Genomic DNA, 25,868 nt, shown 5'->3' on the forward strand with positions numbered 1-25,868 from the left:
ATTCTTTTTCCATGAACCCCTGACCTTTTAATTGCATACATGCATCAGAAGAAGACTTTCTGCAGGTACACCTCTCCTGTGTTGTAGGAAGCAATTAGATACATCAGTAATTTGCAGCATTTCACAAAGAACATATTGTTCAGTAGAGAACATGATGCCTTCTAGGTCCACCCACCCTGAACAAGCCTGAGGGCCACCGACTGTGCCCCAGACATCCCTCCCCGACCTCGAATTCTACGAAATGTAGACTTCCTTTTTGCACTTCCTGCAACCCCTCGAATTTCAGATCAAGCTAGTCATATAGCTCTGTTTAGTCTGTAGCCTGTGTTTTATTTTCACGAACATCATAAACAACACTGTTGAATGCCAACCAACAACCATTTCCAGACTCCTTCTTCCTTGCCCGCCTCCTACCAGAGAGGCTGAAAAAGCTAAACATTCCCTTTTGCAACCTGTCTTGCTACCATGTGACCTAGTCCTGGCCTATGAGACATGAAGACTTCTGTGGGAAGGGTGGAAGATCTTTCTCCCCAATTAAAAAGAGAGAGACATATGAGAAGAGCCCTTTTTGTGCATCTCTTTTTGCTTTGGATGCTGCTGTGCGAGGATGTGATGCCTGGAGCTGTGGCAGCCACGTTGTGATCAGGCAATCCCAAGGGTGAAGTTGGGAGCTAACACACAGAGGAAGGTAAGAGTGGAAAGATGAAGGGTTAAGCTGCCAACCAATCCTGAGAATCACCTATTTCTACACTTTAGTAATAAAAGTTATGAGGTATAAGTCACTGTTACTTTTATGTTACTTGCAGTTGAAAGCATCCAACTGATACAAATGTAAAAAAAAAAATTCTAAGTGCTCTCATGGGTTCACTGAATATCTTGATTCCCCCAGGCTTCCATCTTTTCCCCACAAAGTCTTACCACTGAGATTTTCAAGACAGCAATTCTTGAGGTTTGAGAGAGGCACTGCCTGTTACAGTGCCTCTTGGAAGGCTGTGAGGTTCATGCAAACCATAAACTAGTATAAAAGTAAAAGAGAACTAGTGAAAAATACTTCTGTGCTAGGTAGACACTGACTTCCATGCTGAGGACAAGAGGCCGCTAACCAGTTGTTTTTCTCCTGCGGGAATGTGGATTGTGGAGTCTGAGTCTGAGACGGCCGAGGAGGAAAGTTTTTTAAAAACTTTCCCTGAAAGACAGTAAGTGCAGAAACAACATGCTGAGCTGAAGCTGTGAGTGCAGCTCCTGGGCTTTTTAATAAGCTGACTTGAAACTTCAGAATCATGCACAACGGATCCAGGTTTACTGAAGCATAGATTGCATGCAAAAAAAAAAAAAAAAAAAGATTAAACTGAAAGGAATAGTTAGGACCTTGTAAAATGTGAGCATGTATCAACTTCTTACTCCTGCGTGTTGGCCTAAAAATAGTTCTCTACATGCCTGCGACATGTGAAAGAGCAGAAGCTCACTGCTCCCTATTTGTTAGAAATGCCTGGGCTCAGACCCTGTGGTTGACGGTGGCCACGATCCCTTGCCGGTGTCCTACTCTGACCCTCCAGTGGAAACTGCAGAACTAAGGTAGAGACATTGCTGCCAGCACACTGAACAGTGGTGAGACTCTGCTGTGGAATGCCAGGGGTTTAGACCCCAGAGACAAAGCTGTTCCTAGAAAATGTCTTTCTCTAAAACAATTTTCTTACTTTTAAAGAAATCAAAGGCCCATGGCAAAGAACAGGTTTTTAGTTTGTCTGCACACCACAGATGTGAAAGTGGGATTGAGGTGAGAAGGCAGATGGATGACCAACATCTGGGACACCATTTTCATATGAAGACCATTTTCACATGCAGATCATGTAGTGCCTTTGAGAAACTTTACGGCTCCCCCTCAAACCTAGGCAGTTTTTATGTGACTCTAACTTTAGTAAGATTTACGGTTGGAGAAAATGGTACCTAAAATTAATTTCCAGGCTTTCATTTATCCACTTTCCCAACACGTTCCTTTGCTTTCCTCTTGAGCAGACGTCTGTCCCATGGAAGATCAGCTTCTGCAGGAAACTCAGAAGAGCCCAACTTTTCAGAGGTGGCACGTTTGCGGAACAGGTCCTGGGGCAGAAGCGTGGAGGACCCTCCCAGGACCCTTCCTCTGGCTGCTACCTTAGCTGCTTGTTCTGGATTCTTCCTTCCAGGCTTCTCCAAAGTGGAACTCCCCCATCCTAAGTCTTAGAGCATGTGCTGGTTGCTCCTCCACACGTGAAGTTGGTCTGAGAGAAAAAGCGGAGGCGTGAGGTGCCGGGAGGTGAGTTCTGGTGGCATTTTCGTTTCGCTCTTCCTGAACTTTGATCATGTAAGCCAAGAAAAGCAAGTTCTTTGCTCAAGCTAGTCTGATTTGGATTTTACCACCTGTAACCTGAATCTTCAGCAGTTTTTAAAAACTTGCGTATAAACCTCATTTTCCCTCAGGCAAGGAGTTAAAGCACTTTACACGAGCATGCAAAAAGAATTCTTCTGAATAATAAAAATGTATTTTGTAAATCAAACAATCACTTTCAAACGTATCCTCTATGCAAATCCAAATGTTCAGGTATTAGATTTAAAAAATAATATAGGAATGTTACCATTCACAGTTGGAGGGAATAATTGAAATACAGCGTAGGCAGAAGTTGTTCTAGTTTTTCACATTCAATTGGAACAGATAGAAAAGTATATTAGTCACATAGAGAGAATTAAATATTTTATTTTAGATCATAAAAATATTATGCCCACTCTATTATACAGTAAAATGTAATTGAATATTTGCTTAAGTAACGAAAGGGTTAAGAAATGGTTTGGGTTATAATCAGAGGAACAAAGGTTATAAATCTGTAGAAAGACTGATATTTTCCAAATGAAATTCCGATAAAAGGCTAAACAGTCTCAAACATTTTATATAAAGAATAAATTATTCCTGATTAACATGTTTTTGCTTTAGTGTCAGAAAAGTCACAACACATTTGATAAACATATGTTAAGAGCCAGTTTTCTAGACATGAGTTCCATAGTGCCATCTATATGACATTTGTTCAGAAATGACGCCAAAATTCTTAAGAACACAGCATATCGGGGGGAGGAAGAGAGGTGCCTGCCAACGCTGACACAGCTAATTAACAGGAGGAGAGGCTGCAAAGGAGGAGCCTGGAACAGAGGGAAAAGCCCATGGCTCCACGTGGCGGCAAAGGGACGCCACCCAGGCAGCGACAGGGACACCGCGGCTCAGGATTTTGGTTTTTAAAGAGTTCAGAGGCAAATTCCAGTAAGATGGCTGGTTTGAGTCAAGCCTTTCCTCCTGAACTTGTGACTTCTCAGCTGAGGTAACTGGCATACTTAAGGGAAAAGACGAAGACATTCAGATTGAGTTTTGTTAGATACTGAGCTGCAAAACCAGCTGAGGACTTAGACCAGCACAGAAATCAAAATTCACGTTTCTTGTAAAGAACCGCACACACAAACAGGCTCGCTTAGTAAGGGTCCAGGAAAGGAGTGGGGCTGGAGTTTAAGCTCTTTAAAAAAGACAAAGAGTAGGGGAGGGGAGAGAACGCAGGAGGGCGGAGGAACCTCCTAAGTGATTTGTGCATGAACAGGGAATACAGATTCCGACCACTTGACGTTCTGCTTTAGGCACCTGTGCCTGGACGGGTAATTTTCAGGACCTTGCTAAGGCTAATTTCCCCACGTGCTAGACGCAGGGTATCTGGGAATTCTGCCAGGCATCTTCCCCCTTATGAGTGCTAATGCCGAGTTTCCTAAAGTGACCCACATCCTCTAAGCCCGGTGAGCTCAGGAGCCATCACACTGTGTCCAGTCCCAGTCACGTACGTGTTCACAGACGTCTGGGCCCACACCAGGAAGGGTACACTTGTATTTCTGGCGCTTATGCTTTTCAAGTAGAATACACGTGACTAAAGAAAGGGAACATGGTCCTGAACCCTCCCAGCCTCCGTACACGCATGCAATCCAGGTCACCAAAAGGAGAGTTCTCAAGGCAGGGAAGGTGGGGGGCTGTTCTGTACTGCAGAGAACTCGGCAGCAAAATCAGTGGTCCAAATTAACTGACAGACTGATGTGCCCCCATCATCACCAGCAGGAATGTCATCTGGGATACTTCTGACAGAGGACAGAGTCACCCAACTGAAATGTTATTTAAAAAATATCTTGTCAGGCTATAAGGTCACTTCACTTTCTGTTTTTAACCTATAAAAGTTATTATTTGCTTTGAAACAGAATTGCACATAGTATTTTTTCCTCTTGGGGATTTCTTTTTTTTTGGAGGAGTGTCTGTGCTCCAAGCTCCTTCAAGCTCCTACTAGCCAAAGTTATATTGCAAAGGTGGTCTTAATGGGATGTCATTTATTTAACTCTTTAATACTTAGGGCAATTGTTAAATGTACAGTATTTTCTGGGGCTCCTTCTCTGAAAGGGGAAGAATATATCTATAAAATATTTTATGAGCCAGTTAAGATAATTTTGGATCTAGTTGAAAAAAGATTAAGTTATTATTCACTTTGAAACTTACACCACTCATGCCAAAGTACTTGATGTTTATACTTATCTGGAGCTCAGAATCTTTATGCTACACAAATGTTTCAAACAAGGCAATGACTTACACTTTACAAAGTTTAGAAATGACACCCAAAGGACAGAGGGTAACTTTTCACCAGTGTGGATGGAACAGTGATGATGGGTACCTGTACCAGTTTGATCCAGAAGTCTCTATGTGGTTTCTCCACTGGACCAGGTGATATGCACACGCGTGCACGTGGAGAAAGACAGGAAGCTGCCATTGTCATCATTTCTCAAATGCTATTCTCTCTACGTGCAGGTCATTCAAGTAAGATGAGAATGTGCGTCTCCAAAATACTCCCAGTTGTATCTTGGAATTTGTTTTAAATACAGAGGTAAGGTTGGTATGAGAATGTCTTTAACAACCAAAGAAATCAACCTAGATTAGGATGATACCTGGCATGACAGTTATCTAATTTTCAAAGCCTATGACCTGAGCTTGTAATGGGCAAAGGCGTATTCATTAAAGACATTTCTGAAAAGTACGTGCACTATCTACATATCTAGATATTGCTACAGAAGTTACACCTTGTGCCTCCCTTGTATAAAAAGCTGACGAAGACCAGAAGGAAGAAACCCTGTCCCACAGACTGAAGTAGACTTCCATGCCGAGAGCGAGCCTGTTTTCTAGGGAGGCACTGCCACACCTGGAGCGTTGTAACAACTCTCACACCAAGAGGGAGGAGAGGAGAAGGGGCCAAGTGAGAGGGAGGGAGGGAGGGAGAGGAAGTTACCACTCTAGGAGGCTGAGAGAGTCTGCATCCCAATCACAATGCTTCATCAGGCAACAAGATTTTCTAGCTGGAAGGCACACAGAAAATGAACAGAACAATAACTAAGACAATGGAAATTACAAGAAAAAAATCTCTTTTGGGCGTAAAGTACAATGTAGCATGAGGCTACCGACCAAATGGACTTGAAACTCAACCTCTAACACAGGGACCGGCTGGCATTAGGGTCTGGGTCAGTAGGTGAAGAGGATTCAGTGCTCTAGGTTTGGTTACAATGATTCTTCAGCACTTAGTAAAGCTCCTGTGCCTTTTAATTGGAGACCCCAAATCCTCGATTAAAACAAAAGATTTAAAGTTGTGGAGAGTTATACAAATATTTACTGTTGGTATGTCCCAAAGGTTAGACCAAGTTCACTGGCCCAGCTGAGTGGAGTCTTCTTTGCTTCGTCCACCACCACTCAGAGTTATAAAGTCAACTAAACAGAAAAGATGGAAGAAGCAGTTATGAAATTTCTCATTTCTTTGCCTTGGTTATATGTCCATAATTTGCATAAAATAAATAATATGCATTAAATTAAAAATCAGCATTAAAATTGGAAATGAGGGAAAAAAAGCACAGCAATCTGGTATTTTTAAGGCAAAACAATAAAATGCTCTTTTAAATAGACACTTTATTATATCCACAGACGATAAAATCCCAGAGCTACTGTTAGGCACGTAAATACAGATCCTGTAAGAAAAAAAACAATTGTGCATAGTATTAGTTCTATTAACAATTACTTGCGGGAACATCTTTTTATTAAAAAAACAGACACATATCCACCAAGAAAGTAAAACCAAACCCAAGAAACTTGGCTTGCTCACTGATGTGCCACATCCCATGAAACACCTGCCTATTAAAAAACCCCACACCTGAGACCATCATCTTTAAAGTACAAATGCATCCAATATCCAAGAAAACTTTTCAGTAAAAGTACAGAATCACAAAAATTCTGTGGTCACAAAGTATATGCACATGTAACACACAGGGACATACCCTTTAACTTGATGAGCAAATCCTACTTCTAAATACTATTAGACTTCAAAATATTGATTGATCCAAAATGTTAAATCTGAGTTAAAATAATGGCTAAGTAGTTTTTTTTGGTACATGAATCTTCCTTCCCTCTTTTGGCTCAAAAATTGCAAAAGCAAAATAACACCTTATAAGGAGTGTCACCTATTGAAGCAGAAAAGATCACAACTCAACTATCTGTAAAATATTCCATCTTGACTGTCACGAAAAATAATTCCAAATAACTATAGTTCGATGACAGTATCTCATGAAACTTAAGATTCCATCAATAGTAGTAAATAAAATCATGTACTTTACAAAGAAAGAAAAAATGCCAATTATTGTATGATATTCCATCTATTGGAAATTGTAAGATGCCTTCCAATTTCAGAGATGTTAAAACATGAAAAAAAAATTGTGTTAGAATCAATCAAATGCAATATCTGTCTTTGACTTAATTTATAAATTTTATTTATTTTGGGAATTCTCTGGCAGTCCAGTGGTTAGGACTCTACGCTTCCACTGCAGAGGGCACGTGTTCGATCCCTGGTCAGGGAACTAAGATCCCACATGCCACGTGGCACGGCCAAAAAATTTAAAAAAAGTTTTTTTTTTGTTTAAATTTATTTTCAGCTTGTGTTAACTATCTAGATACAAAATGGCTTACCTGCTAAATATTTAATATTATCAAGCTTGTGTGACTCAAGCATGGTTTTGAGGCCAGCAACCTCGGTATCTATCTTCCTGTCTGTCTGCGTGATGGCCCGATCTTGCTGCGCGTGCTTTTAAAAGAAAGATTCACAGCGTTAAACCACTTTGGATGCATTCCCTCTGCTGTTAGTCCTAGAGTCCCTTCCCAACAGGATCAGATTAAGGAGACCTGGGCTTTAGTCTGAGTTCTGCTAGCCTCATGCTGTACCGTATTGGTCAGGGCTGTAGCTATCTCTAGGTCTGTTTCCTTCTGTTTGAGACAAAGAAAAAGGTAACACTGGCCCTGTCTTCACATAAGCTGTTTAGAGAATCAAGTGGGATAACTGATGGAGGGAAGCTTTTTAAATTATAGACTGCTCTGCAAATAAGATGAAGATTATGAAGCTGGTCTGTTCTTAATGGCACCGACTATGCCTCATCCTTCTGAATTCCTCTTAGTGAAAGGTATACAGAAAGTGCTTTAACAACATGAATGGAATCTTAGGTAATCTAAAAGCAACAGCGCTTGCCTTGATGCTATTTCCATTCACATTTTTAAAAAGTTTTCTTCCTTTATAGTTCGAATGCCAAGTGTTTTATTACTATGAGGCTTGGCTATACCAAGGACCTATATGCGTTCTTTCCCAAATGTAATACAGTTAAACCAGATACACAATTAACTCCCAAAGGGTGGTAAGTTTGGCTGATGTTATAAAGGGTTTGTAACATTTCATTAATGCATAAAAGCATTGGAAATACTTCATTAAAAGTCCTAGGGCAAGTTAAGTAGTTCCCTGTGGCGAATAATTCAGGTAATGAATATGGAAATAAATGCCTGGATGAGTAAAATATTCCAGAGGAATAGTTCAGTATTCTCTCATGGAAGTCTCTTGCAGGTTTCAGAGGTCCCAGGTAATACAGGATGGAAAATAAGTTACGCATGCCATAAGCTAAAAATGTAATAAAACATCTCCATTCCTTATTATTCTTCAATCACTGAGATTTAAAGTTTCATTAAGATAATTAAGTATTTTGTGTACCAAAAAATCCTATGATATTCCACTTCTCGGTATATATACCCAAAAGAATTGAAAACAGGAACTCCAATAGATATCTGTATGCCCATGTTCATAGCATTATTCACAATGGCCACAAGGATAATCAAAATGTACTATATCCATACAACGGAATATTATTTAGCCTTAAAAAGGAAGGAAATTCTGACATACGCTACAACATGGAGGAATCTTGAGGACATTATGCTAAGTGAAATAAGCCAGTCACAAAAGGACAAATACTGTATGATTCCACTTACATGAGGGACCTAGAATAGTCAGATTCATAAACAGAAAATAGAATGGTGGCAGCCAGGGGAGGAAGAAAGGAGGGGATGGTGCTTCAAGGGTAGAGTTTCAGTTCTGCAAGATGAAAAGTGAATCTTTTCTTACCAATGATACCACTTCTGTTTTTACTTCCAGCAGCTTCCTTTCGTTTAATGAATACTGAAACAAACACGTAACATAGGTCAGATTCTGATTTATTCCTCTCTCTCTCCTCCTCCTCCTCTGGTGCCTTAAATATTCTGGTCTCAGTAATTCCAAGAATATGTACCACTAGAAGCCACCCCTAGGGTAAAGTAGCCTACTTGCCTTCTCCTTTTGATCTGTGTTTTGCGGTTCCTTATTTATATTCACTCACCGCTCCAACATCTGGATTCCCTTTTATCATCCTCCACCACCCTCTGCTGGTTTTCTCTTTTCATCTCTTCACTGGGATGTCTCTAGGTCCCTCCCACTATTATAACAGCATTCCCTGGGACCAATTTAGATGGACATATGCTTTTTGGCTTTGAGAGGGTTGAAAAATTGGGGTAACAATTCAATTTAGGAGCTATCCCATTGTAACCACAAACAAAATTGGTCACTATTTGAGGCTTAGACAGAAGAGAGAAAAGATATAAAGTTGGGAAAAAAATAGTTTCAAGGAATATTATTCTGTGACATAGATGTTGCCTTGTGATTATAAAACACTATGTAAATATACAGATACAAGAAATACACTAAACCATCACACGTTGGTTTTAATTGAAAAAAACAAAAAACAAACCCACATGGGCATTGTCACAATCCAGTGTTACTAAGGGAACTGACTAGTTCTACCCAGAATTAAAATGGTATCTTGCCTTTGGCTATTAATATCTGTGCAAAGATATTGTGCAATTTTGTTGACATTGAGACCAAAATCAGACACATTTCCTAAGTGGTGGGCGTTAGGATTTAACTGAGCAAATGAAAATCTATAATTTAAGTGAAGAATTAAAAAACTTCAATAAATTAACATTGTTATAGGGGAAAAAATTAATGGTTTTGAAGTATCTAGAAACTTTCTAGCTATACAGTGTTCCCCTGTGACTACCAGGGGGATAAAGTATAGAAACAGCATTGCTTAGGAGTAAAAAAAAGAAAAAATCCCAAAACCCCAAACCAAGAACTAGTTTCAGGACCAAAGAATGCTCAACTCCAGGGTTTGAGAGAGAGAGAGAGGGAGACAGAGGGAGAGAGAGGGAGGGAGACGGAGGGAGAGGGAGGGAGAGAGAGAGAGCGCGCGAGCGAGCTATGCGCCAGATCACCACCAGAGGGCAGGGTGGAATGGGATTTTCTGCACCCCTTAAAACTCCAGTTTTCACTGAGTCAATATTGACTCAACCACAAGAGAAAAGAAAAACCTAAGTCTTGATATTGCCATGATTTTTTTTTTAAACATCTTTATTGGAGTATAATTGCTTTACAATAGTGTGTTAGTTTCTGCTGTACTAACAGAACAGTGTATAGTGAATGAGCTATACATACACATATATCCCCATATCCCCTCCCTCTTGCGTCTCCCTCCCACCCTCCCTATCCCACCTCTCTAGGTGGTCACAAAGCACCAAGCTGATCTCCCTGTGCTATACGGCTGCTTCCCACTAGCTATCTATTTGACATTTGGTAGTGTATATATGTCCATGCCACTCTCTCACTTCGTCCCAGCTTACCCTTCCCTGTCCCCGTGTCCTCAAGTCCACTCTCTGCGTCTGCGTCTTTAGTCCTGTCTTGCCCCTAGGTTCTTCAGAACCATTTTTTTTCTTTAGATTCCATATATATGTGTTAGCATATGGTATTTGTTTTTCTCTTTCTGACTTACTTCACTCTGTATGACAGACTGCCATGATTGTTAAAATAACATCTATATGGCTCCATCTCCCTGCACCCCAAAGCACTTTACAGGCTACACTGCTCTTGAAACTGGCTGTAAATATCACCACAGTTAATTTTGTGGAAACAGTATTATAACTTCATTAAACAAGAGAATGAGAGGTTTGAATAGCTTATCTTCCTCAGTGCAGTTAAATTCATGCTAGCTGCATACTAATATACTACTGCCCTGCACTTCAGAGTAATCTGAATTTAGGATTACCAAGAACGACTTCTCAGCTAGGTTAGTAAGTCACATAAACTCACTGGCTTTAATCCATGTTCACATCCCCTATCTCCCAATCTCCTATATGAAGTTCTTCCTGGCTCGGTTGGCTACAGGCATCTTCCTAAATCAAGTGAATAAGGAATTCCTGCTAAGTCTACAACCCTAAGGACAAAGGTAACCAAAAGAGTTCTTCCTCTTCTAGATACTAGTCATATGCTAGTGATCATTACATATTTTAGTAATACTAAGTGATTTAATCTTCAAGGTTAAAAGTGTTTCAAGACTAGAAAGACAGGTAACATGGACATAATAATTATTCTGTATAACAAAGCTCAACTTAACTCTTGAAATCCAGAGGCATTTCCAAAATACAGTTAAGTACTTGTTTGAATTTCAATATTAGCTTCATTTATCATTGTAGCACATTTTGGTTAAAAGTAAATTGTGAAAAATGAGGAGACAATGAACAACTGTGAATACTCAGTTTCTGCATGTGCATCCAGTTCTTTGTTAGTAAAAAATGCTGTATATGCCCTATTTCTGCTTATGCTGAGAATAAAAAAGGTATCTAACTAATAAATAAATAAATTCAAATACAGCCTGAACAAGACAGATGGGTTAAAAGTCACTAGAGGCAACCCAACACATATAAAACATCCAACTTATTGTACCCCATGTTCACTGCAGCATTACTTACAATAGCCAAAACGCGGGAGGAACCTAAGTGTCCATTGATGATGAATGAATAAAGAAAACGTAGTGCGTATATATATGCGATGGAGTATTACTCAGTCATAATAAAAAAAAATCTTGCCATTTGCAAGAACACGGATGGTCCTGGAGGGTATTATGCTCAGTGAACTAAGTCAGACAGGGAAAGACAAATGCCCTATGATCTCACTTATATTTGGAATCTAAAAAAACCCAAAAAAACCCGAGTTCACAGATACAGAGAACAGACTGGTGGCTGCCAGAGGTGGGCGGGGAGGGGGGGGTGGGTGAAATGGGAGAAGGGGGGTCAAAGAGTACAAATGTCCAGTTACAGAATAACTGCGTTCTGGGGATGTAATGTACAGCATGGTGCCTAGAGTTAATAATACTGTATTGTACCACTGAAAGTTCCTAAGAGAGGGGATCTTAAAAGTTCTCATCATAAGAAAAAAAGTTTTGTAACTATGTGCGGTGATGGATATTAACTAGACTTACTGCGGTGATCATTTCACAATATAGAAAAATATTGAATCATTACGCTGTACACCTGAAATGTAATGTCATATGTCAATTATATCTCATATTTAAAATTAAAAAATTTAAAACAAGAAGTTACTGTGAAAGCTCTGAGGGAAAAACATTGTATTTATATGTATTACCTTTGAAATGCACATAAACGGGCATTTCAAAGGGCAGCGGAGCAATATTTCCACAGTTTTCTTAGGTCCTGGGCATGGATCCCACAAGTTGTTGTACAGACATATATATATATATGTGTGTGTATATATATATGTGTGCGTGTATATATATATGTCATATATATATATATATATATATATCTCCCTTCCACTTATTTACAACCCACATTTTGTGATATCTTTTTGGTAACAAATATATAGCACTACTTTCCCTAATAGAAAATTTCAATTTAATATAACTTCAAGAATCATTCAGAATTTGCACTTCAAAACAATGCAATAAAGTCATTAAGATTTCTCTATTAAAAAAAAACTATATGGAAATATTTTTTAAATCTTGAATTTTTAACATAGAATTTAATGTTATTTAATATTAATAATTTAATATTATTCAAATCAGATAATCAACTTAACTTTTGAAAAATCATGACCAGAAGAGGTTTAAGTCAATATCAAATAGATCAAGATTGAATTTAATTTCTTTATTCATGCCTAAGTGACACATAATTTAGTATCTCTGAAACATACAAGATTTAAACTTGATTTGACCAAGATTTTAATTTTAATGTTACTTTTGAAAGCATCAAATTTAAGCCTTAATTCAAAATATAGTCAAAATAAAGAAAAAACTGTCTAACAATGATATACAGGTAAATATTTAACAGCACTTGTGAACGGTATGTAAACAGACTTGACCAAATGTTCCACGCTGCAAAGAAATTAATTCATACTATATTCTTAGTAAAGAAACATACCAATTCTTTTACTCTGCTCTTTTCTAGATTGAAATCTAATTTGGTATCTGTTCGGACTTTGATCACTTCATCCTAGTGGGAGGGCAAACAACAAAGAAAGAAAGAAAGAAATCCAAAGTAAGAGACCCAAGCTCTGTGAGGGTGTGAGCCTTACCTGCTGCTTCCACTGCACCCCCCGAAGGGGCTAAGGGAATGGGCCAAGCCGGGGGCGCGCAGAGAAATGGAGCTAGAGACTAGCGAGGTCAGGAGACTCTGGCTAAGCGACGTCTGCAGTCAGCCCTGCTGGGACTTCCCAATTACACATACAAATAATCCCCTTTTACGTTTAAGTCAGTCTAGAGTGGGTTATTGTTGCTTTAACCTCAAGATTCCCAATGCAATCACCTTGTGAAATTTATGAATCAAGCTGCTCCTTGGACAACTTTGGAAAGCAGAGATGGACTCAAAGAAGTAAAATATTAAATTCTGGTTTAAGTAAAGTCTTCCTTCTGACACTCATCAAAACCTTTTCTTCTTTAACATCAATGTCCTTTCCACTTAAAAAAAATCAAACAGCTAGCACAGTCAGCTGTTTAAAATCACATGTAATTCTCTAAAGACAGTCCCTCCTAAGATAATCTAAGGGTTCCAGGTGGCTATTTTAGAAAATTTTTTATTTAAAAATGACTTCATTCCTTCTAGATCACAATTTTCTTAATGAATTTGGTTACAGACATCAGTAACTTATTCATTGGCTATGTTCTTGGTTAAATCTTCCAATGTGTACTTTCGAGACACATCACACAAATATTTAACATAGAATTAAGTTTTTAAGAACATATAAGTATTTCGGACATTATATTTATTACTAAGCTTATGTAATTATAAACAAGCAAGCAAACAGGAATGAAGATCTTACCATTACTTGTTGTTTTAACCGATGTAGTTCAAGTTTCATTTTCTAAAAACACATTAACAAGAAATGTCAAGGATATATTTAGAAGATAAGAAAAACATAATAAACAACTATTAGAACATGTATTTATGAACAAGTTCTTTCCTCATTCAACACAAATTTGGCCACGTTCAGAATACAACCATAATTGAATAGTCTCAGTGGCAGAAATGACTGTTGTGCCAGGATGGTACTACAATCATGGTGTGTCTTGAGATACGTCTTAATCCATCTTGAAGGTCACGTAAAATTAGTAACACAACTGTTTTCAATATATTCATCTCCCTTCAGAGGCCCTGCTTTAAGTCCTCCTTCAATTTTTCTTTTAACTAATTCTGCCCTCAAATAACTGACTTCAAGACAACTTTGACAGTTTCACAGTTTACCTTTTTCTAGCAAAAGAAGGATCTTTTGCTAGGCGGTTTTTTATAAGATTAAGACCAACAGATAATAAATGAACTTCCTTCATGGGACTTTCAATAGGGCTGAAAATAAAGGAAGACACGAAGACAGCACTTATTTAAACGCTGATCCCAAACGCCACACTTTAAGAAATGAAGTGGTATTTTACAGCAGCACTTATTCATAATAACCTCAAACTGGAAACAACTCTAATATACATCGCAGTAGAATAATGTGGCATATTCCTATAATACTATAAACAATGAAAAAGAATGACCTATCACTGCAAGACACGCTGTGATTCCATCCGATAAAGTTCTGGAACAGCCAAACCACTCAACAGCCATGTTAGCCAGGATAAGGGTTTCCGCTGTGGGAGGAGTGACCAGAAGGGGGCGTCAGCAGCACTTCTGGGGCACTGGTCACGGTCTATTTCTTGATTTGACTGATAGTCTATGCTGAAAATTCATCGAGACATACACTTGTTTGTACACTTTTGTGTATGTATATCATATCTCAACGTCTTAATATAAAGCATTTGGTAAATATGAGTGGTTCTTTAGTTTTACCTCATTTTCTGATCTGAGGGCTGAAAATTCACTCTTCTCCAAAATAATCATATCTTTTTTCACATTAGCAATCTGAGACATTATTTCCTGAAGAGTGATCTCCTGGGAAAAGAAAAACAAAACATATAACCTAGTCTGGCCTAGGAAGTCCACCTCCTACTGTCTCTACCCAGTATCATCTTATTGAGAAACTAGAAGGACATGGGAACAAAGAAAGAGGTTCAGCAAGGTCCTCCTCTGTCTGAAAATGAGAAAAGAATAAGAACTCATTTCCAGTATCGGCATCAAGTGAATCACAGTTAAAAGGGTGGCAGTCAGAGGACCAGCTGCTATAATTCTAGCCACGTCTCCATTTATTAAAGCATGGTGACTAGAATAGTCAGTTTTCAAACATAGTGATTCTATGACAGCTGACTAAATTGCTTCGAATAAATATTTTTTATGCCACTGTAACCATCTGTCTCTCGTTTATGTTAAAATTACTATATGCTTTTCAACAGAATATTATCCCCAAACATATATTACAAATAATACCCCATCATTAGATTTCAAATTTGCTCAAGTGCCCCAGCAAAGCTACCTGCTGCATCTTGGTGACCATATCTTTGTAGACGATATCCATGTTGGCCTCCATGATCTTGACTAAGGCAGAGACAATGATTTCTGCTTGTTGAGTAGTAAACCCTAGGCAAACACACAAAGACAGACACTCAGGAGACTCTAGTTGCCAGAATAAAAAAATCCTTCATAGAAAAGGGAGAGAATGCAAACTTACACATGCAGGTGGATGTCTGAATTCAAAAGCAGGTGGAAAGCCTAGTGTAGCAGGAAGGTAGAGTCTAGCCACAGGCTGTGATGTGTCTGTCACTTGGAACAAGTAGGACACATCGGAGTGTTTCCTCATGTAAAATGAGGGGTTGGGATGACTGAGCTCTGACGTCCCTCCTAGCCATCAAAAACCATGTTTTCAAAAAGAGAATGCCTAATGACACAGGGGATGCCTGCAGTACAAGGTCAAGTGAAAAGATGCAAGACTCAAAATTATAGAAACAATTTATTTCTTCTGTAATTTAACAAAGATTCTAGGTAATTGTGTTGTCTAAATTTTCTACAATGGATGTGACTTCCTTAATTTCAAAATGTATATGTTAGTAAAAAATAATTTACTTAAGTAGAGAAAGCTTATTTATTTTATTTCCAGCACAAATCGGTCAAATCAGTGGCTATATAAATAATAATTCAGCTGTTAATTTACTTAATGTTAAAAGACAAAATTGGCTCTTACATTTTTCTTCCATAATTTTCCTCAATCACGAGTGAGGGGGGGCTCAAACTGGAAAAAATATATTCTTTTATACTCAATAAATGCTGCTGAACTGAATTATTCAACTCAGCAGTGCTACTGTTTTTAATAAAGACTCAACTCAGCAGTGCTGATTTTAATAACTTTAGGTAGTTAACATATTTCACATTGAAAATTCTAATTAAAATGCTTAATTTTAAATGCTTAAGATGCATAAGTCTCTGGAATACAATTCTTTCTGTAAATACTTCCAGCTATAAGAACTTCAGAAGAATTTACTGATTCTTGTAATTAATCCATGGCATATTTGTTTGGATAAAGTTATAACTGATTCAATTTGGATGAGATTAAGCATTTTTTTATAATCAAAAAAAAAAACAAAAAAAACAAAGCAACAAATTTAAAGGAGACAAAAAGACCTCCAAAGACCTACTCTTTTCACTTTATTCAAAATCCTTTAATTTTCAACGTGCGGGTCATGAACAGCTAGAAAAAAATCACCCATATGTGAACACTGTTTAACTCTGGTACTGGGATTCAGAGTAGTTTTTCTTGTTTCTTTTCTGTCTCCCTAATTTTTAAAAAATGAACGTGTCTTTTGAAAATTTTAAAACTTATTAATAAGAGTTCATAGTTAAACATAATTAGGTTTGGGAATTATGAAGAAAAGAAAGAGGGAGACCAAAGAGAACTTACGCTGATAAGAAAAGAAACTTTAAAGACTTATAATTTAGAACCACCTATAGGAGGAGAAAGGATAAGAAAAGGAGAAGCCTGAAAACCTCCTGGGTTGCCATATGCAAATTAATTTTTTGTAGGAATGAGAGAATGGGACAGAATCAGGGCTAGTGAGATTACAGACACAGAGACAGTTTTGTAAATCAGGAGACATAACTCTGGAGAGAAAAAGGGATAAAGGATGGAACATTTCTTGAGGGGTCCTTCCTGGCCTTATCCTAACCCAGTCATCGCAGACACCCATCATTCATGTAAGCACCTTCACATCCTACATCCAGTGGGGCCTTCACATCACTGGTCTTGAAATATGCAAATATTCATGGGCCAGGGTTTGAAAATCAAGAAAAGCAGGCAGTACCTATACTGAAACATCACATTTTAAACATTCAACATCTGCTATTTTTAATTTGTCAAAAATAAATACATAAATGGATTTTGAAAGCAGGGGAGGGGAAACAAATACCACCTCTCACTGGGAAACAGGATTTGGGACCACTGCAGCTATCTGGCCATAGTTACGCTTAACTAAATTAATGATGTTCCTTTAATATCAGCAAACATCTAGTGTATGTTGAGATGCCCCTATTATCTCTAAGATGTCTTTTTACAATTGGTTACTTTGAATACAAGAACACAGGTCCATCAAAAAGAAAAAAGAAAAAGAAACAGAAAGAAAGAAAAAGAAAAGTAGAAAGACTTCTGCTTAACAAGATAATTTTAGATGCCCCTCTTCTCACTTTTACTTTTCTTTTTAAAATTCTGAGCTGAAAGAAGTCTTGGTGAAAAAGGCCAACTGTTTCAAGTTTGAGAAGAAAAGCTGTAAAAATTATCACAGAGCATGTGACAGTTTTCCCAAAGTTCATTCAAGTACATTACTTAATACTCAAAGGGCTCTTTGGAATTCTTATTATGCCCACGCTACCAAGGGGGAAATGGGAACTGAGAAGGCAGAAAGGACTGTGAGACCACGCAGCTGGAAGGCGGCAGAGCTCGAACCCAGAGCTGCTAACTGTCCCACGTAAGCACAGAAAGATCCACCCCAACACGGTGTCCTGCGCACGTAAAGCATGTCTACACAGGGCAGCTTTTCAGATATGAACACACACAACAGGATGAATAACTATACAATAAAGTCAAAACACAGATTTATTTCAGACATAAGCTATGATATCTGAGATTCTGATTTTGAGAATATATGTGTCACAGTAGAGAGAATTATAATGTGTATTAAATTGTATATTTGTCTAGATAAGATTAAATATGAGAATGCTACTTACATACTAAGTGCACTTTAAATAACTGTCATACATGTCAGAGCAATCTTTTACATTAGTTAACTCAACAGCAGTAAGAGAAAAAGTCTGAATATTTTTTTAAAAATCACAAGTTGAAATTATCAGTAACTGTTGCTCAGCAACATTTTAATTTCATAAAAATTTTAAAGCACACAAGATGCACAGGAATAAAACTATCACTTTTGTGCTTAGACAGCTGTCATAGAAATCGTTCCTGAGTTTTGCTGGCTTATGTCTAATTTTTCACCTATAACACCATACTTCCAGAGTAATGTTATAAACATACGCTTCACTTGCACAAAGAGAATATGTGGGAGAAAAGTCTCAATTGTACTGATGAAGCAAAAATGTCCTTAAACAAAAAACAAGGACTTAAAAAATGGAGACTGACCAAAAGATTACCTACAGACTAAAAAGTCAAAGAGAAATATGAGAAATTCGATAAGATCATAAGGGAAGTCCTAATTTATAGTGTTTTTCTATGGCACTGAGTAACCAAATGAGAGAGGATTACCATTTTCTTCGAGTAAACACACTAAGGCATGGGTGTCAAAGTAGAGCTTCCTACTCCGAAAAGACGTGAAATCTCTCCTTTTGCTCTCCAGATGCAGGCTCCCAGCACAGACGCTCAGCTCTAGGATGGAAAGGACAATATGGTTCAAAACAGGTGGATGGTAAACAGGTGGATGTTTGATGGTAAACAAAAGCAACTCATCACCATGAAAAAACAGGGCATACCTCAAAAGTCTATCTGGTTTTTTACAACAGCTTTATTGAGACATAACTTAGATACATATGATTCACCCATTTCAAATGTATACTCCAGTTGTTTTCAGCATATTTACAGTGCTGTGCAACCATCCCACAATCAACTTCAGAACATTTTCATCATCCCCAAAGAAACCCTATACCCTCTAGCTACGCTCTAGCTATCACCCCCTCATCTTCCTACTCCCCCCCAGCAATCACTTACCTATATTCTGTCTCTATGAATTTGCCTACTCTGGACATTTCATTTGAATAGAATCATTAGGATATGTGATATTTTGTGACTGGTTTCTTTTACATACAGTGATAGTTTCAAGGCTCACCCACCGTGTAGTATGTCAGCATCTTTTTCCTTTTATTGCCAAATAATATTTCATTGTATAGATATGCCAATTTTCTTTTTTACCTCGTCATCAGTTGAAGGACTAACTGTATGAGGGTTCCAATTTCTCCTCATCCTCAACATTGTTATTATCTGCAAATATTCCCATTCTGTGGGTTGGCTTTTACTTTCTTGATGGTGCCTTTTGAAGCACAAAACTTTTAAAATTTAATTAAGCCCAATTTATCTTTTTCTTTTGTTCCTTATGCTTTTTGTGTCATATCTAAGAAACCACTGGCTGATCTGAGCACACAGAGATTTACATCTGTTTTCTCCTAAGAGTTTTGCAGTTTTAGGTCTCACATTTAGGTCTTTGATCCTTTTGAGTTGATTTCTGTATATGGTGTGGGATGGGGGTTCAACTTCATCCTTTTGCATGTGGAGGTCCAATTGTCCCAGCACTATTTTCTCCCTTAAATTGTCTTGTGGCTCTCATCAAAAATCAACTGACTATAAGTGGGAGGATTTATCTGTGGATTCTCCATTCTATCCCATTCATTTATATGTCTGCCCTTCTGCCAGTGCCACATTTTCTTGATTACTTGTAACTCTGTAGTAAGTTTTGACATCAGGAAGTGAGTCCTCCAACTTTGTTCTTTTTCAAGATTGTTTTGGCTATTCTGAGTCCCTTGCATTTCCATATGAATTTTAGGATCAGTTTATCAATTTCTGCAAAGAAGCCACCTGAAACTTTGATAGAGATTGTGTTAAATCTGTAGGTCAATTTGGGGGAGTACTGCCATCTTAACAATACTAAATTCTTCCAACCATGAACATGGGATGTCTCTCCATTTATTTAGGTCTTTAATTTCTATAATAATGCTATATGTAGGTTTCAGAGTATAACTTTCATGTTTTTGGGTGAAATTTAAGTATTTTATTCCTTTTGATGCTACTGTAAAGGGACTTGTTTTTCAGATTTTTCGTTGCTAGTATATAGAAATACAACTGATTTTTGTTTTTGTACAATTTATATATTGATCTTGTATCCTGCAATCTTGCTAAATTTGTTTATAAGCTTTAATAGTTTTTTTAGTGAATTCCTTAGAGTTTTCTATGTACCAGGTCATGTCATCTGTGAACAGTGATAATTTACTTCTTTTACAATCTGGATGCCTTTTCATTTTCTTGCCCAACTGCTCTGGCTAGAACTTCTAGTAGAGTGTTGAATGGAATTGTGACAGCAGACATCCTTGCTCCGGACTTTGGAGGGAAAACACTCCTTCTTTCACCATTAAGTATGATGGTAGCTGTGGGTATTTCAGATGCCCTTTATCACGTGAGGCGGGTCCCTTCTGTTCCAAACTTGTCAAGTGCTCTTTAACACGAAGAGGTATGGAATTCTGTCAAATTCTTTGTCTTTTGCGATGATCATGTGGTTTCTCTCCTGTATGTTGTGGATATGGTGTACTACATGAATAGATTTTCAGATGTTAAGTGAACCTGCTATTCCTGAGACAGAATCCCACGTCATGGTGTATACTCCTTTTTACATATTGCTGGATTTGGTTTGCTAGTGTTTTCATAAAGATATTGGTCTGTAGTTTTCTTTCCTTGTCTTTGCAAAAGCCTACCTTTGGAGAGATGTGTTCTAACAATTTATATATTACCTTTGCTATGGATTTCTGTGCGTTTAACCACAGATCCAACCTGTTTTGTAAACCTGTTTCAAGGTGCTCATTTGAAGGAGGTAGTATAGTAATGGTTTCCTGGCTTTTGTGTTCCACAAGCCACAAAAAACAGCTTTAAAAAAACATAGAACTGCAATGTGAACTTGTAATTTTCGCAAGAAAGGACATTTAAACATAACAGCTCCTTACAATCACACTAAAAAAGACATTTTGACAGAAAAAGAAAAAAGAAAAACAGAGATAGATAATATAAAATAAAAAAATCTTTCATTTAAATGTAATAAACATAGCTATATAAAAATCTTGCTTCATACTTGTTCTTACTTTTCCATGATGCCAGGTGTTGTAGAAGAGTGGGAGAGGACAGAATAGTCATCTACTAACTCAAAGTTCAAAGGTTTTCTCAGTACCTGTCCTAAATGACCAGAAAAATACTTCAGCTAATCAACTCTTATTCTCAACCCCTAAACACTCAAAGGAAATTCCAAGTAAGCAAAAAATGTGACATGGACAGGACCCTACAGATCTGCTGCTTTTCTGTAAGACGATAGCAGTGGTTCCCAAATGACTAGCAACGTGGAAAGAGCGGGGTGGCTGTGGCCACAGTCTGCACCAAGGTAAGTACCAGAGAGCCAGGAATCACTCTGTACCAAACACGGTTTGCAGACTGACAAAATATAAAATGCAACAACTCGTGTATGCATGTGTGTGTTTAATGTCTAAAAAAAAGGTGGGCGGGATGGTGCTTAGATTCAAAGAAGCACTAGCCTATAGTGTAAGGCCCTTGGCAAGGCATACAAAGCCTGTCCTAATTTAGCCACTTATCCTTTCAGCTTTTGCTCTAGCCACCTAAACTACTGTTTCCTGCATGTGCAGACCTTGGTACTCCTTCCTTAAGCTTGGCTTGCTCCCCTTTCTCAACTGGTAAATTACAAGCATCCTTTTTACCTTTCCTCATCTAATGTGACAATGTGCTAAGCATCCATTATGTTCCGGGCAGGGCATTATGCTACCCTGTAAGGTTCTCTCTGCTACCTCCTCCCAGGTCAGGGAGCAACCTTTATTGCTTCCTTATCTGTGCTCTCAGCCCAGTACAGAGAGCTCTACCACAGCACTTACGTTTATTCCCATGTCTGTATATTAGTCCAAGCTCCCCAGGAGCGGCCAGTCAGTTATTTTTGTGTCACTAGGAGAGGGCCTGGTATACTGCAGGCCAGAAATAACTTAAAAGAAAATTCAACTGTATGAATTCTAAGATCCAAATCTAGAGACTATCTAGAAAGAAAGTTTGAGATGAACTCCTTTCTGCTCTTCACCTATGGTCTTTCCTTTTCACGTAAGTGAGCTCACTTAAATCTGGCACCTCTTTTTTCATCCTTTATCTCCAGCCCTGGGCAAAAACTGGCCTGCATGAGAAGAGACCCTGACACAGAACAGCCCGAGCTGGATGGCAGATAACTGAATGAATGAATGATTGCACCTCTTACAGGGCTCTTTACAAGCCACCCTGCTCACTTCAGAACCGTGCTGGACTATCCCGTGGGTCAGGGAGCTTGAAAACATTTGGGTCTAGAGCTGGCTTGTGAAAAGTGACGGGATTATTCTAGTCCCAAATTCCTTTTTTCTAATAACAATAATCATTCATGTGACTTAAAACAAAACTGCAAGCGTATTTCAAAGATATACTGCGGCTGAAAAGAGGAGAAAGGGCCTGGTCACTTGCCACTTGGCCCTCCAACCCTGGCTGATGGCAGGTGAATTCCGTCTTGCCTCTATCATAGGGCAGCGCCTGGGGACACAGCAGTACTCTGGCACTGGGAACACCTCTGACTCACTTTTCCTCCTTTATTGTGACAACAAAACGAGGCCCAAGAACTATGAATTCCCACTAATAACCGGGAAACAAGTAAAGAGAGCTATGTTAAAGTGTAATATGTAATTCTCCTTTGGGGGGACCTTCAGCATATCAAAAGGATATGAAAACACACATACAAAAGAAGCCCAAAGTTAGCCCTGGACAGAAGAGGAAACTGAGCACAAATTTCCTATTCATAAACATCCTTAAGTCTAAGTAGCTCTACTGAGAACCTTGGACACCAAACAGACCACAAGGCTGAAGACAAAGGGACAAAATTCTCATTAGCTGATGAAATTATGAGAGGAAACCAAATCACAAATTACCAGTTTGTCAAAAAAAGAGCAACAAAAGGCAAAGTACAGAAATAAAGACTCACAGGTACTGCAGGACACTGACAAGAGTTCACCACTCATTTCCCAGCCTCTGTACACAAAGCTGCTTTCACTCTTTGCACTACCAACCAGTTTCTCCCCCAGCCAAAGGTATTCTTAAATTTTAGATGCAACTAACATTTACCGAGCATGTCTGTTGAGAAAAACGTTTTTTTAAATAGCCATCAGTGTAGTTACTGATAGCCACTGATGGATATGCATAGACTATCCAAAGTTAGATTTTTGCCAAGTTTGCTAATTAATAACGATTCTCCCAGATGATTTTTTAATCGGCAATTTGCAATCTAGTAAACTGAGTCTAATCTCATGCAGGCCGTGACTGCTCTCACCTCCTTAAAGTATTTAATGAAATGCCAACTTCTCAATGAAACAAACTTATTCCGAGGACTCCATTTAAATTAGCAACTGAAGGTCCACTCCACCTCCTAACCTTTACCCCCTCTATTTTTTCCGACAGCATTTATCAGATGTTATTATATATGTAAATATATTAATCTCCTCTGCTACAATTCAGCGCCAAGAAGGAAAAGAGCTTGTTGACTGATAACCATCCCGAGTTCCCAGAAAAGTGCCAGGCCGAGTAACGAACCCACGAGAGTCTGCAATTAAATTGTGAAACAATCCCTTCATCTCCCAGAGCTTCGAGCCTCAACTCGCCAGCTTCCTGCACACCCGTTCACCCGCGCCCCCAAAGGCTGCGCACCTGACAAAACGGCTCTACAAACGCGCGTGCGCTGTGCCCCCACGCACCGCCCCCACCCCACCCCGCCGCAGCCCATCACGATTTGCTCGGACACCGGGTGCTCGCATTCTGAATAATTCGGGTCTTTTCACCCGAGGAAGCCCAGGTTTGCGTGGCCCAGAGGGCGGGACCAGACAGACCTTCATCCCCACGCCCGGAGGAGCCCGGCGACCTCGGCTGACCCGCCCAGCTCCCGCCGCCCCGGCCCTCACCTCTCCTGGAGGAAGCGAGGGCGGCCACCTGGCCGAGGCACAGGTGGAGCGCGCCCGCCGCACAGGCGACGCCCGGGGCCAGGCCCGGCTGGCACCTCCTCGCGCCGCCGCGCCCTGCCGGGGCAGCCGAGGGCCCGGCGCGCGATCGCTCCCAGTCCGCCAGCGGCCGGCGCGGGGTGGCAGCGGCCAAGCGCGGGGAGGGCAGCAGCAGGAGGAGGAGCAGCGGGGAGGCACGTGACGCGCCGCCGCGGGCCGCCGGGGCGCTGGGACGCAGCGCCCCCAGACCGCCGAGGAGCCCGGGCGGGAGGCGGCGCGTGGGGACGCCGCGGCCTCCGGGGCCTCCACCGCGGCCGGCGGCCAGGGAGAGCAGAAGCCGCCGGCGGCGCTTCGGCCTCTCGTTCGCGACGGAGCCGCAGTCCATCCCCGACACGGTCACTGGCCCGCGAACGCCCTCATGCCGGTCACGCGCGGCCCCAGCCAGACACCAGCGGCAGGAGCGAGCGTGGGCGGTGGCGCCGAGCCTGCGCTTTCCTGCCGGACGGGCGGGGCTCCGTGCATTCTCCGGGGGCGGAGCTGAGCGGCTAGGCGGGGCTCCGGGCTCGCGCCGGGGGCGGGGCTGGGCTCCCGGTGCGCGCTGAGGGAGGGGCTGGGTGGCGGGCGCCCGGGGCGGGGCAGAGCACATCCCGCGGAGCAGGCACCCCGGGAGAGGCGAGTCCGGTCCAGAGCGAGCCCCCGGCCCGCTCGGTGTAGGCGACTGGGAAGACCAAGAGGTGGGTGTGGGCCCTCTCGGAACTGGAATGAGCTCGGCGCTGCCACGATTTGCATATTTATAAGGACATACACGGATGTCCTTATAAAGACATAGTTACCCTGGCGCCCTTCAGAAGCCCATGAAAAGTCCGTGCACCACCGGGCTGCCTTGGGTTTTCCTGACTTTCCCCGTCCGAAGTCCCCCAATGTGTTAGCGCTGGGGTGCATTTTAAGGAATTATTAACAGGGCCGAGGGAATAGCGCTTACATAGTCCACACATTTAAATCTAAACTTTCAGAGCTTGTTTCCGGATTAGTGTATCATAGAAGTGAGAAAGTCTCAATCTGGGAATTTCAAATGTAAGGGCTTGAGTTTCAAATGAGACCTACTGGTATAAAAGGATATCTGATACTAGCGGCATTCAGTTCAGTGAGCTTTTTGAATGCCTACTGCACCTGTCTCAGTTACTGGTCCGTTGTGTGAACTCTGTACTGTTTCTTTTTTTTTTTTTTTTTTTAAAGAAATTCACGTTCCTTTTATTTATTTATTTATTTATGACTGTATTGGGTCTTCGTTTCTGTGCGAGGGCTTTCTCTAGTTGTGGCAAGTGGGGACCACTCTTCATCGCGGTGCGCGGGCCTCTCACCATCACGGCCTCTCTTGTTGTGGAGCACAGGCTCCAGACGCACAGGCTCAGTAATTGTGGCTCACGGGCCCAGTTGCTCCGCAGCATGTGAGATCTTCCCAGACCAGGGCTCGAACCCGTGTCCCCTGCATTGGCAGGCAGATTCTCAACCACTGCGCCACCAGGAAAGCCCCTCTGTACTGTTTCTTGAATGAAGGAATGAAAGGCACAAGGCACCAGCCTAGAAGATGCAAAGAAAAATGAGATTGTCCTTGTCCTCTAGGAGTTGTTTTCTTATCCACCCATATGTGTACAATACATGAGGGAAGAAGAATGTGTTATGAGCCATAAGAGAGCTACAAAGTGCTGGTAAGAGAGAAGAGAGGGCATATGGCTGTGGAAGTGGCTATCAACATATAAAGAATTAAAAATATTAAGGTGCAAGTAGACACTTTCATAAGAGGTTAGTAGGAATTATACATTTGTAGAACTGGTAGGGAAAGCAATTTAGCAATATGTACAAAAGTGTTTTACGGTCGTAAATTTTGCTCAAGTCACCCAACTCTGAAAAT

At 40.2% G+C, this 25,868-nt stretch overlaps 1 protein-coding gene across 5 annotated transcripts; it reads right to left on the reverse strand.

Moving 5' to 3' along the window:
* Nucleotides 1-790: 790 nt before the first annotated feature.
* On the reverse strand, nt 791-24,876 carry MCUR1 (mitochondrial calcium uniporter regulator 1). Of its 5 annotated transcripts, XR_005021854.1 has the most exons (11): nt 23,921-24,864; nt 18,450-18,569; nt 15,180-15,283; nt 14,600-14,701; nt 13,593-13,634; nt 12,695-12,766; nt 8,517-8,570; nt 7,046-7,160; nt 5,706-5,800; nt 5,328-5,394; nt 791-2,258 (listed from the first exon to the last, which is right to left on the reverse strand). XR_005021854.1 is itself a non-coding variant. In XM_036869078.1 (10 exons), the coding sequence occupies exons 1-9, from the start codon at nt 24,600-24,602 to the stop codon at nt 5,736-5,738; spliced, it is 1,356 nt and encodes a 451-aa protein (XP_036724973.1). In that variant the 5' UTR covers nt 24,603-24,864; the 3' UTR covers nt 2,712-5,394; nt 5,706-5,735. The 5 variants fall into 5 exon arrangements, 4 of the variants coding, with proteins under 4 accessions (XP_036724973.1, XP_036724972.1, XP_036724975.1 ...); XM_036869078.1 differs by lacking the exon at nt 791-2,258 and having other exon boundaries at nt 2,712-5,394; XM_036869077.1 differs by lacking the exon at nt 791-2,258 and having other exon boundaries at nt 2,712-5,800; nt 23,921-24,863.
* Between the last annotated feature and the right edge of the window lie 992 nt (nt 24,877-25,868).

The sequence above is a fragment of the Balaenoptera musculus genome, chromosome 11 (genome assembly GCF_009873245.2).
Source record: "Balaenoptera musculus isolate JJ_BM4_2016_0621 chromosome 11, mBalMus1.pri.v3, whole genome shotgun sequence".
NCBI classification, from domain to species: Eukaryota; Metazoa; Chordata; class Mammalia; order Artiodactyla; family Balaenopteridae; genus Balaenoptera; species Balaenoptera musculus.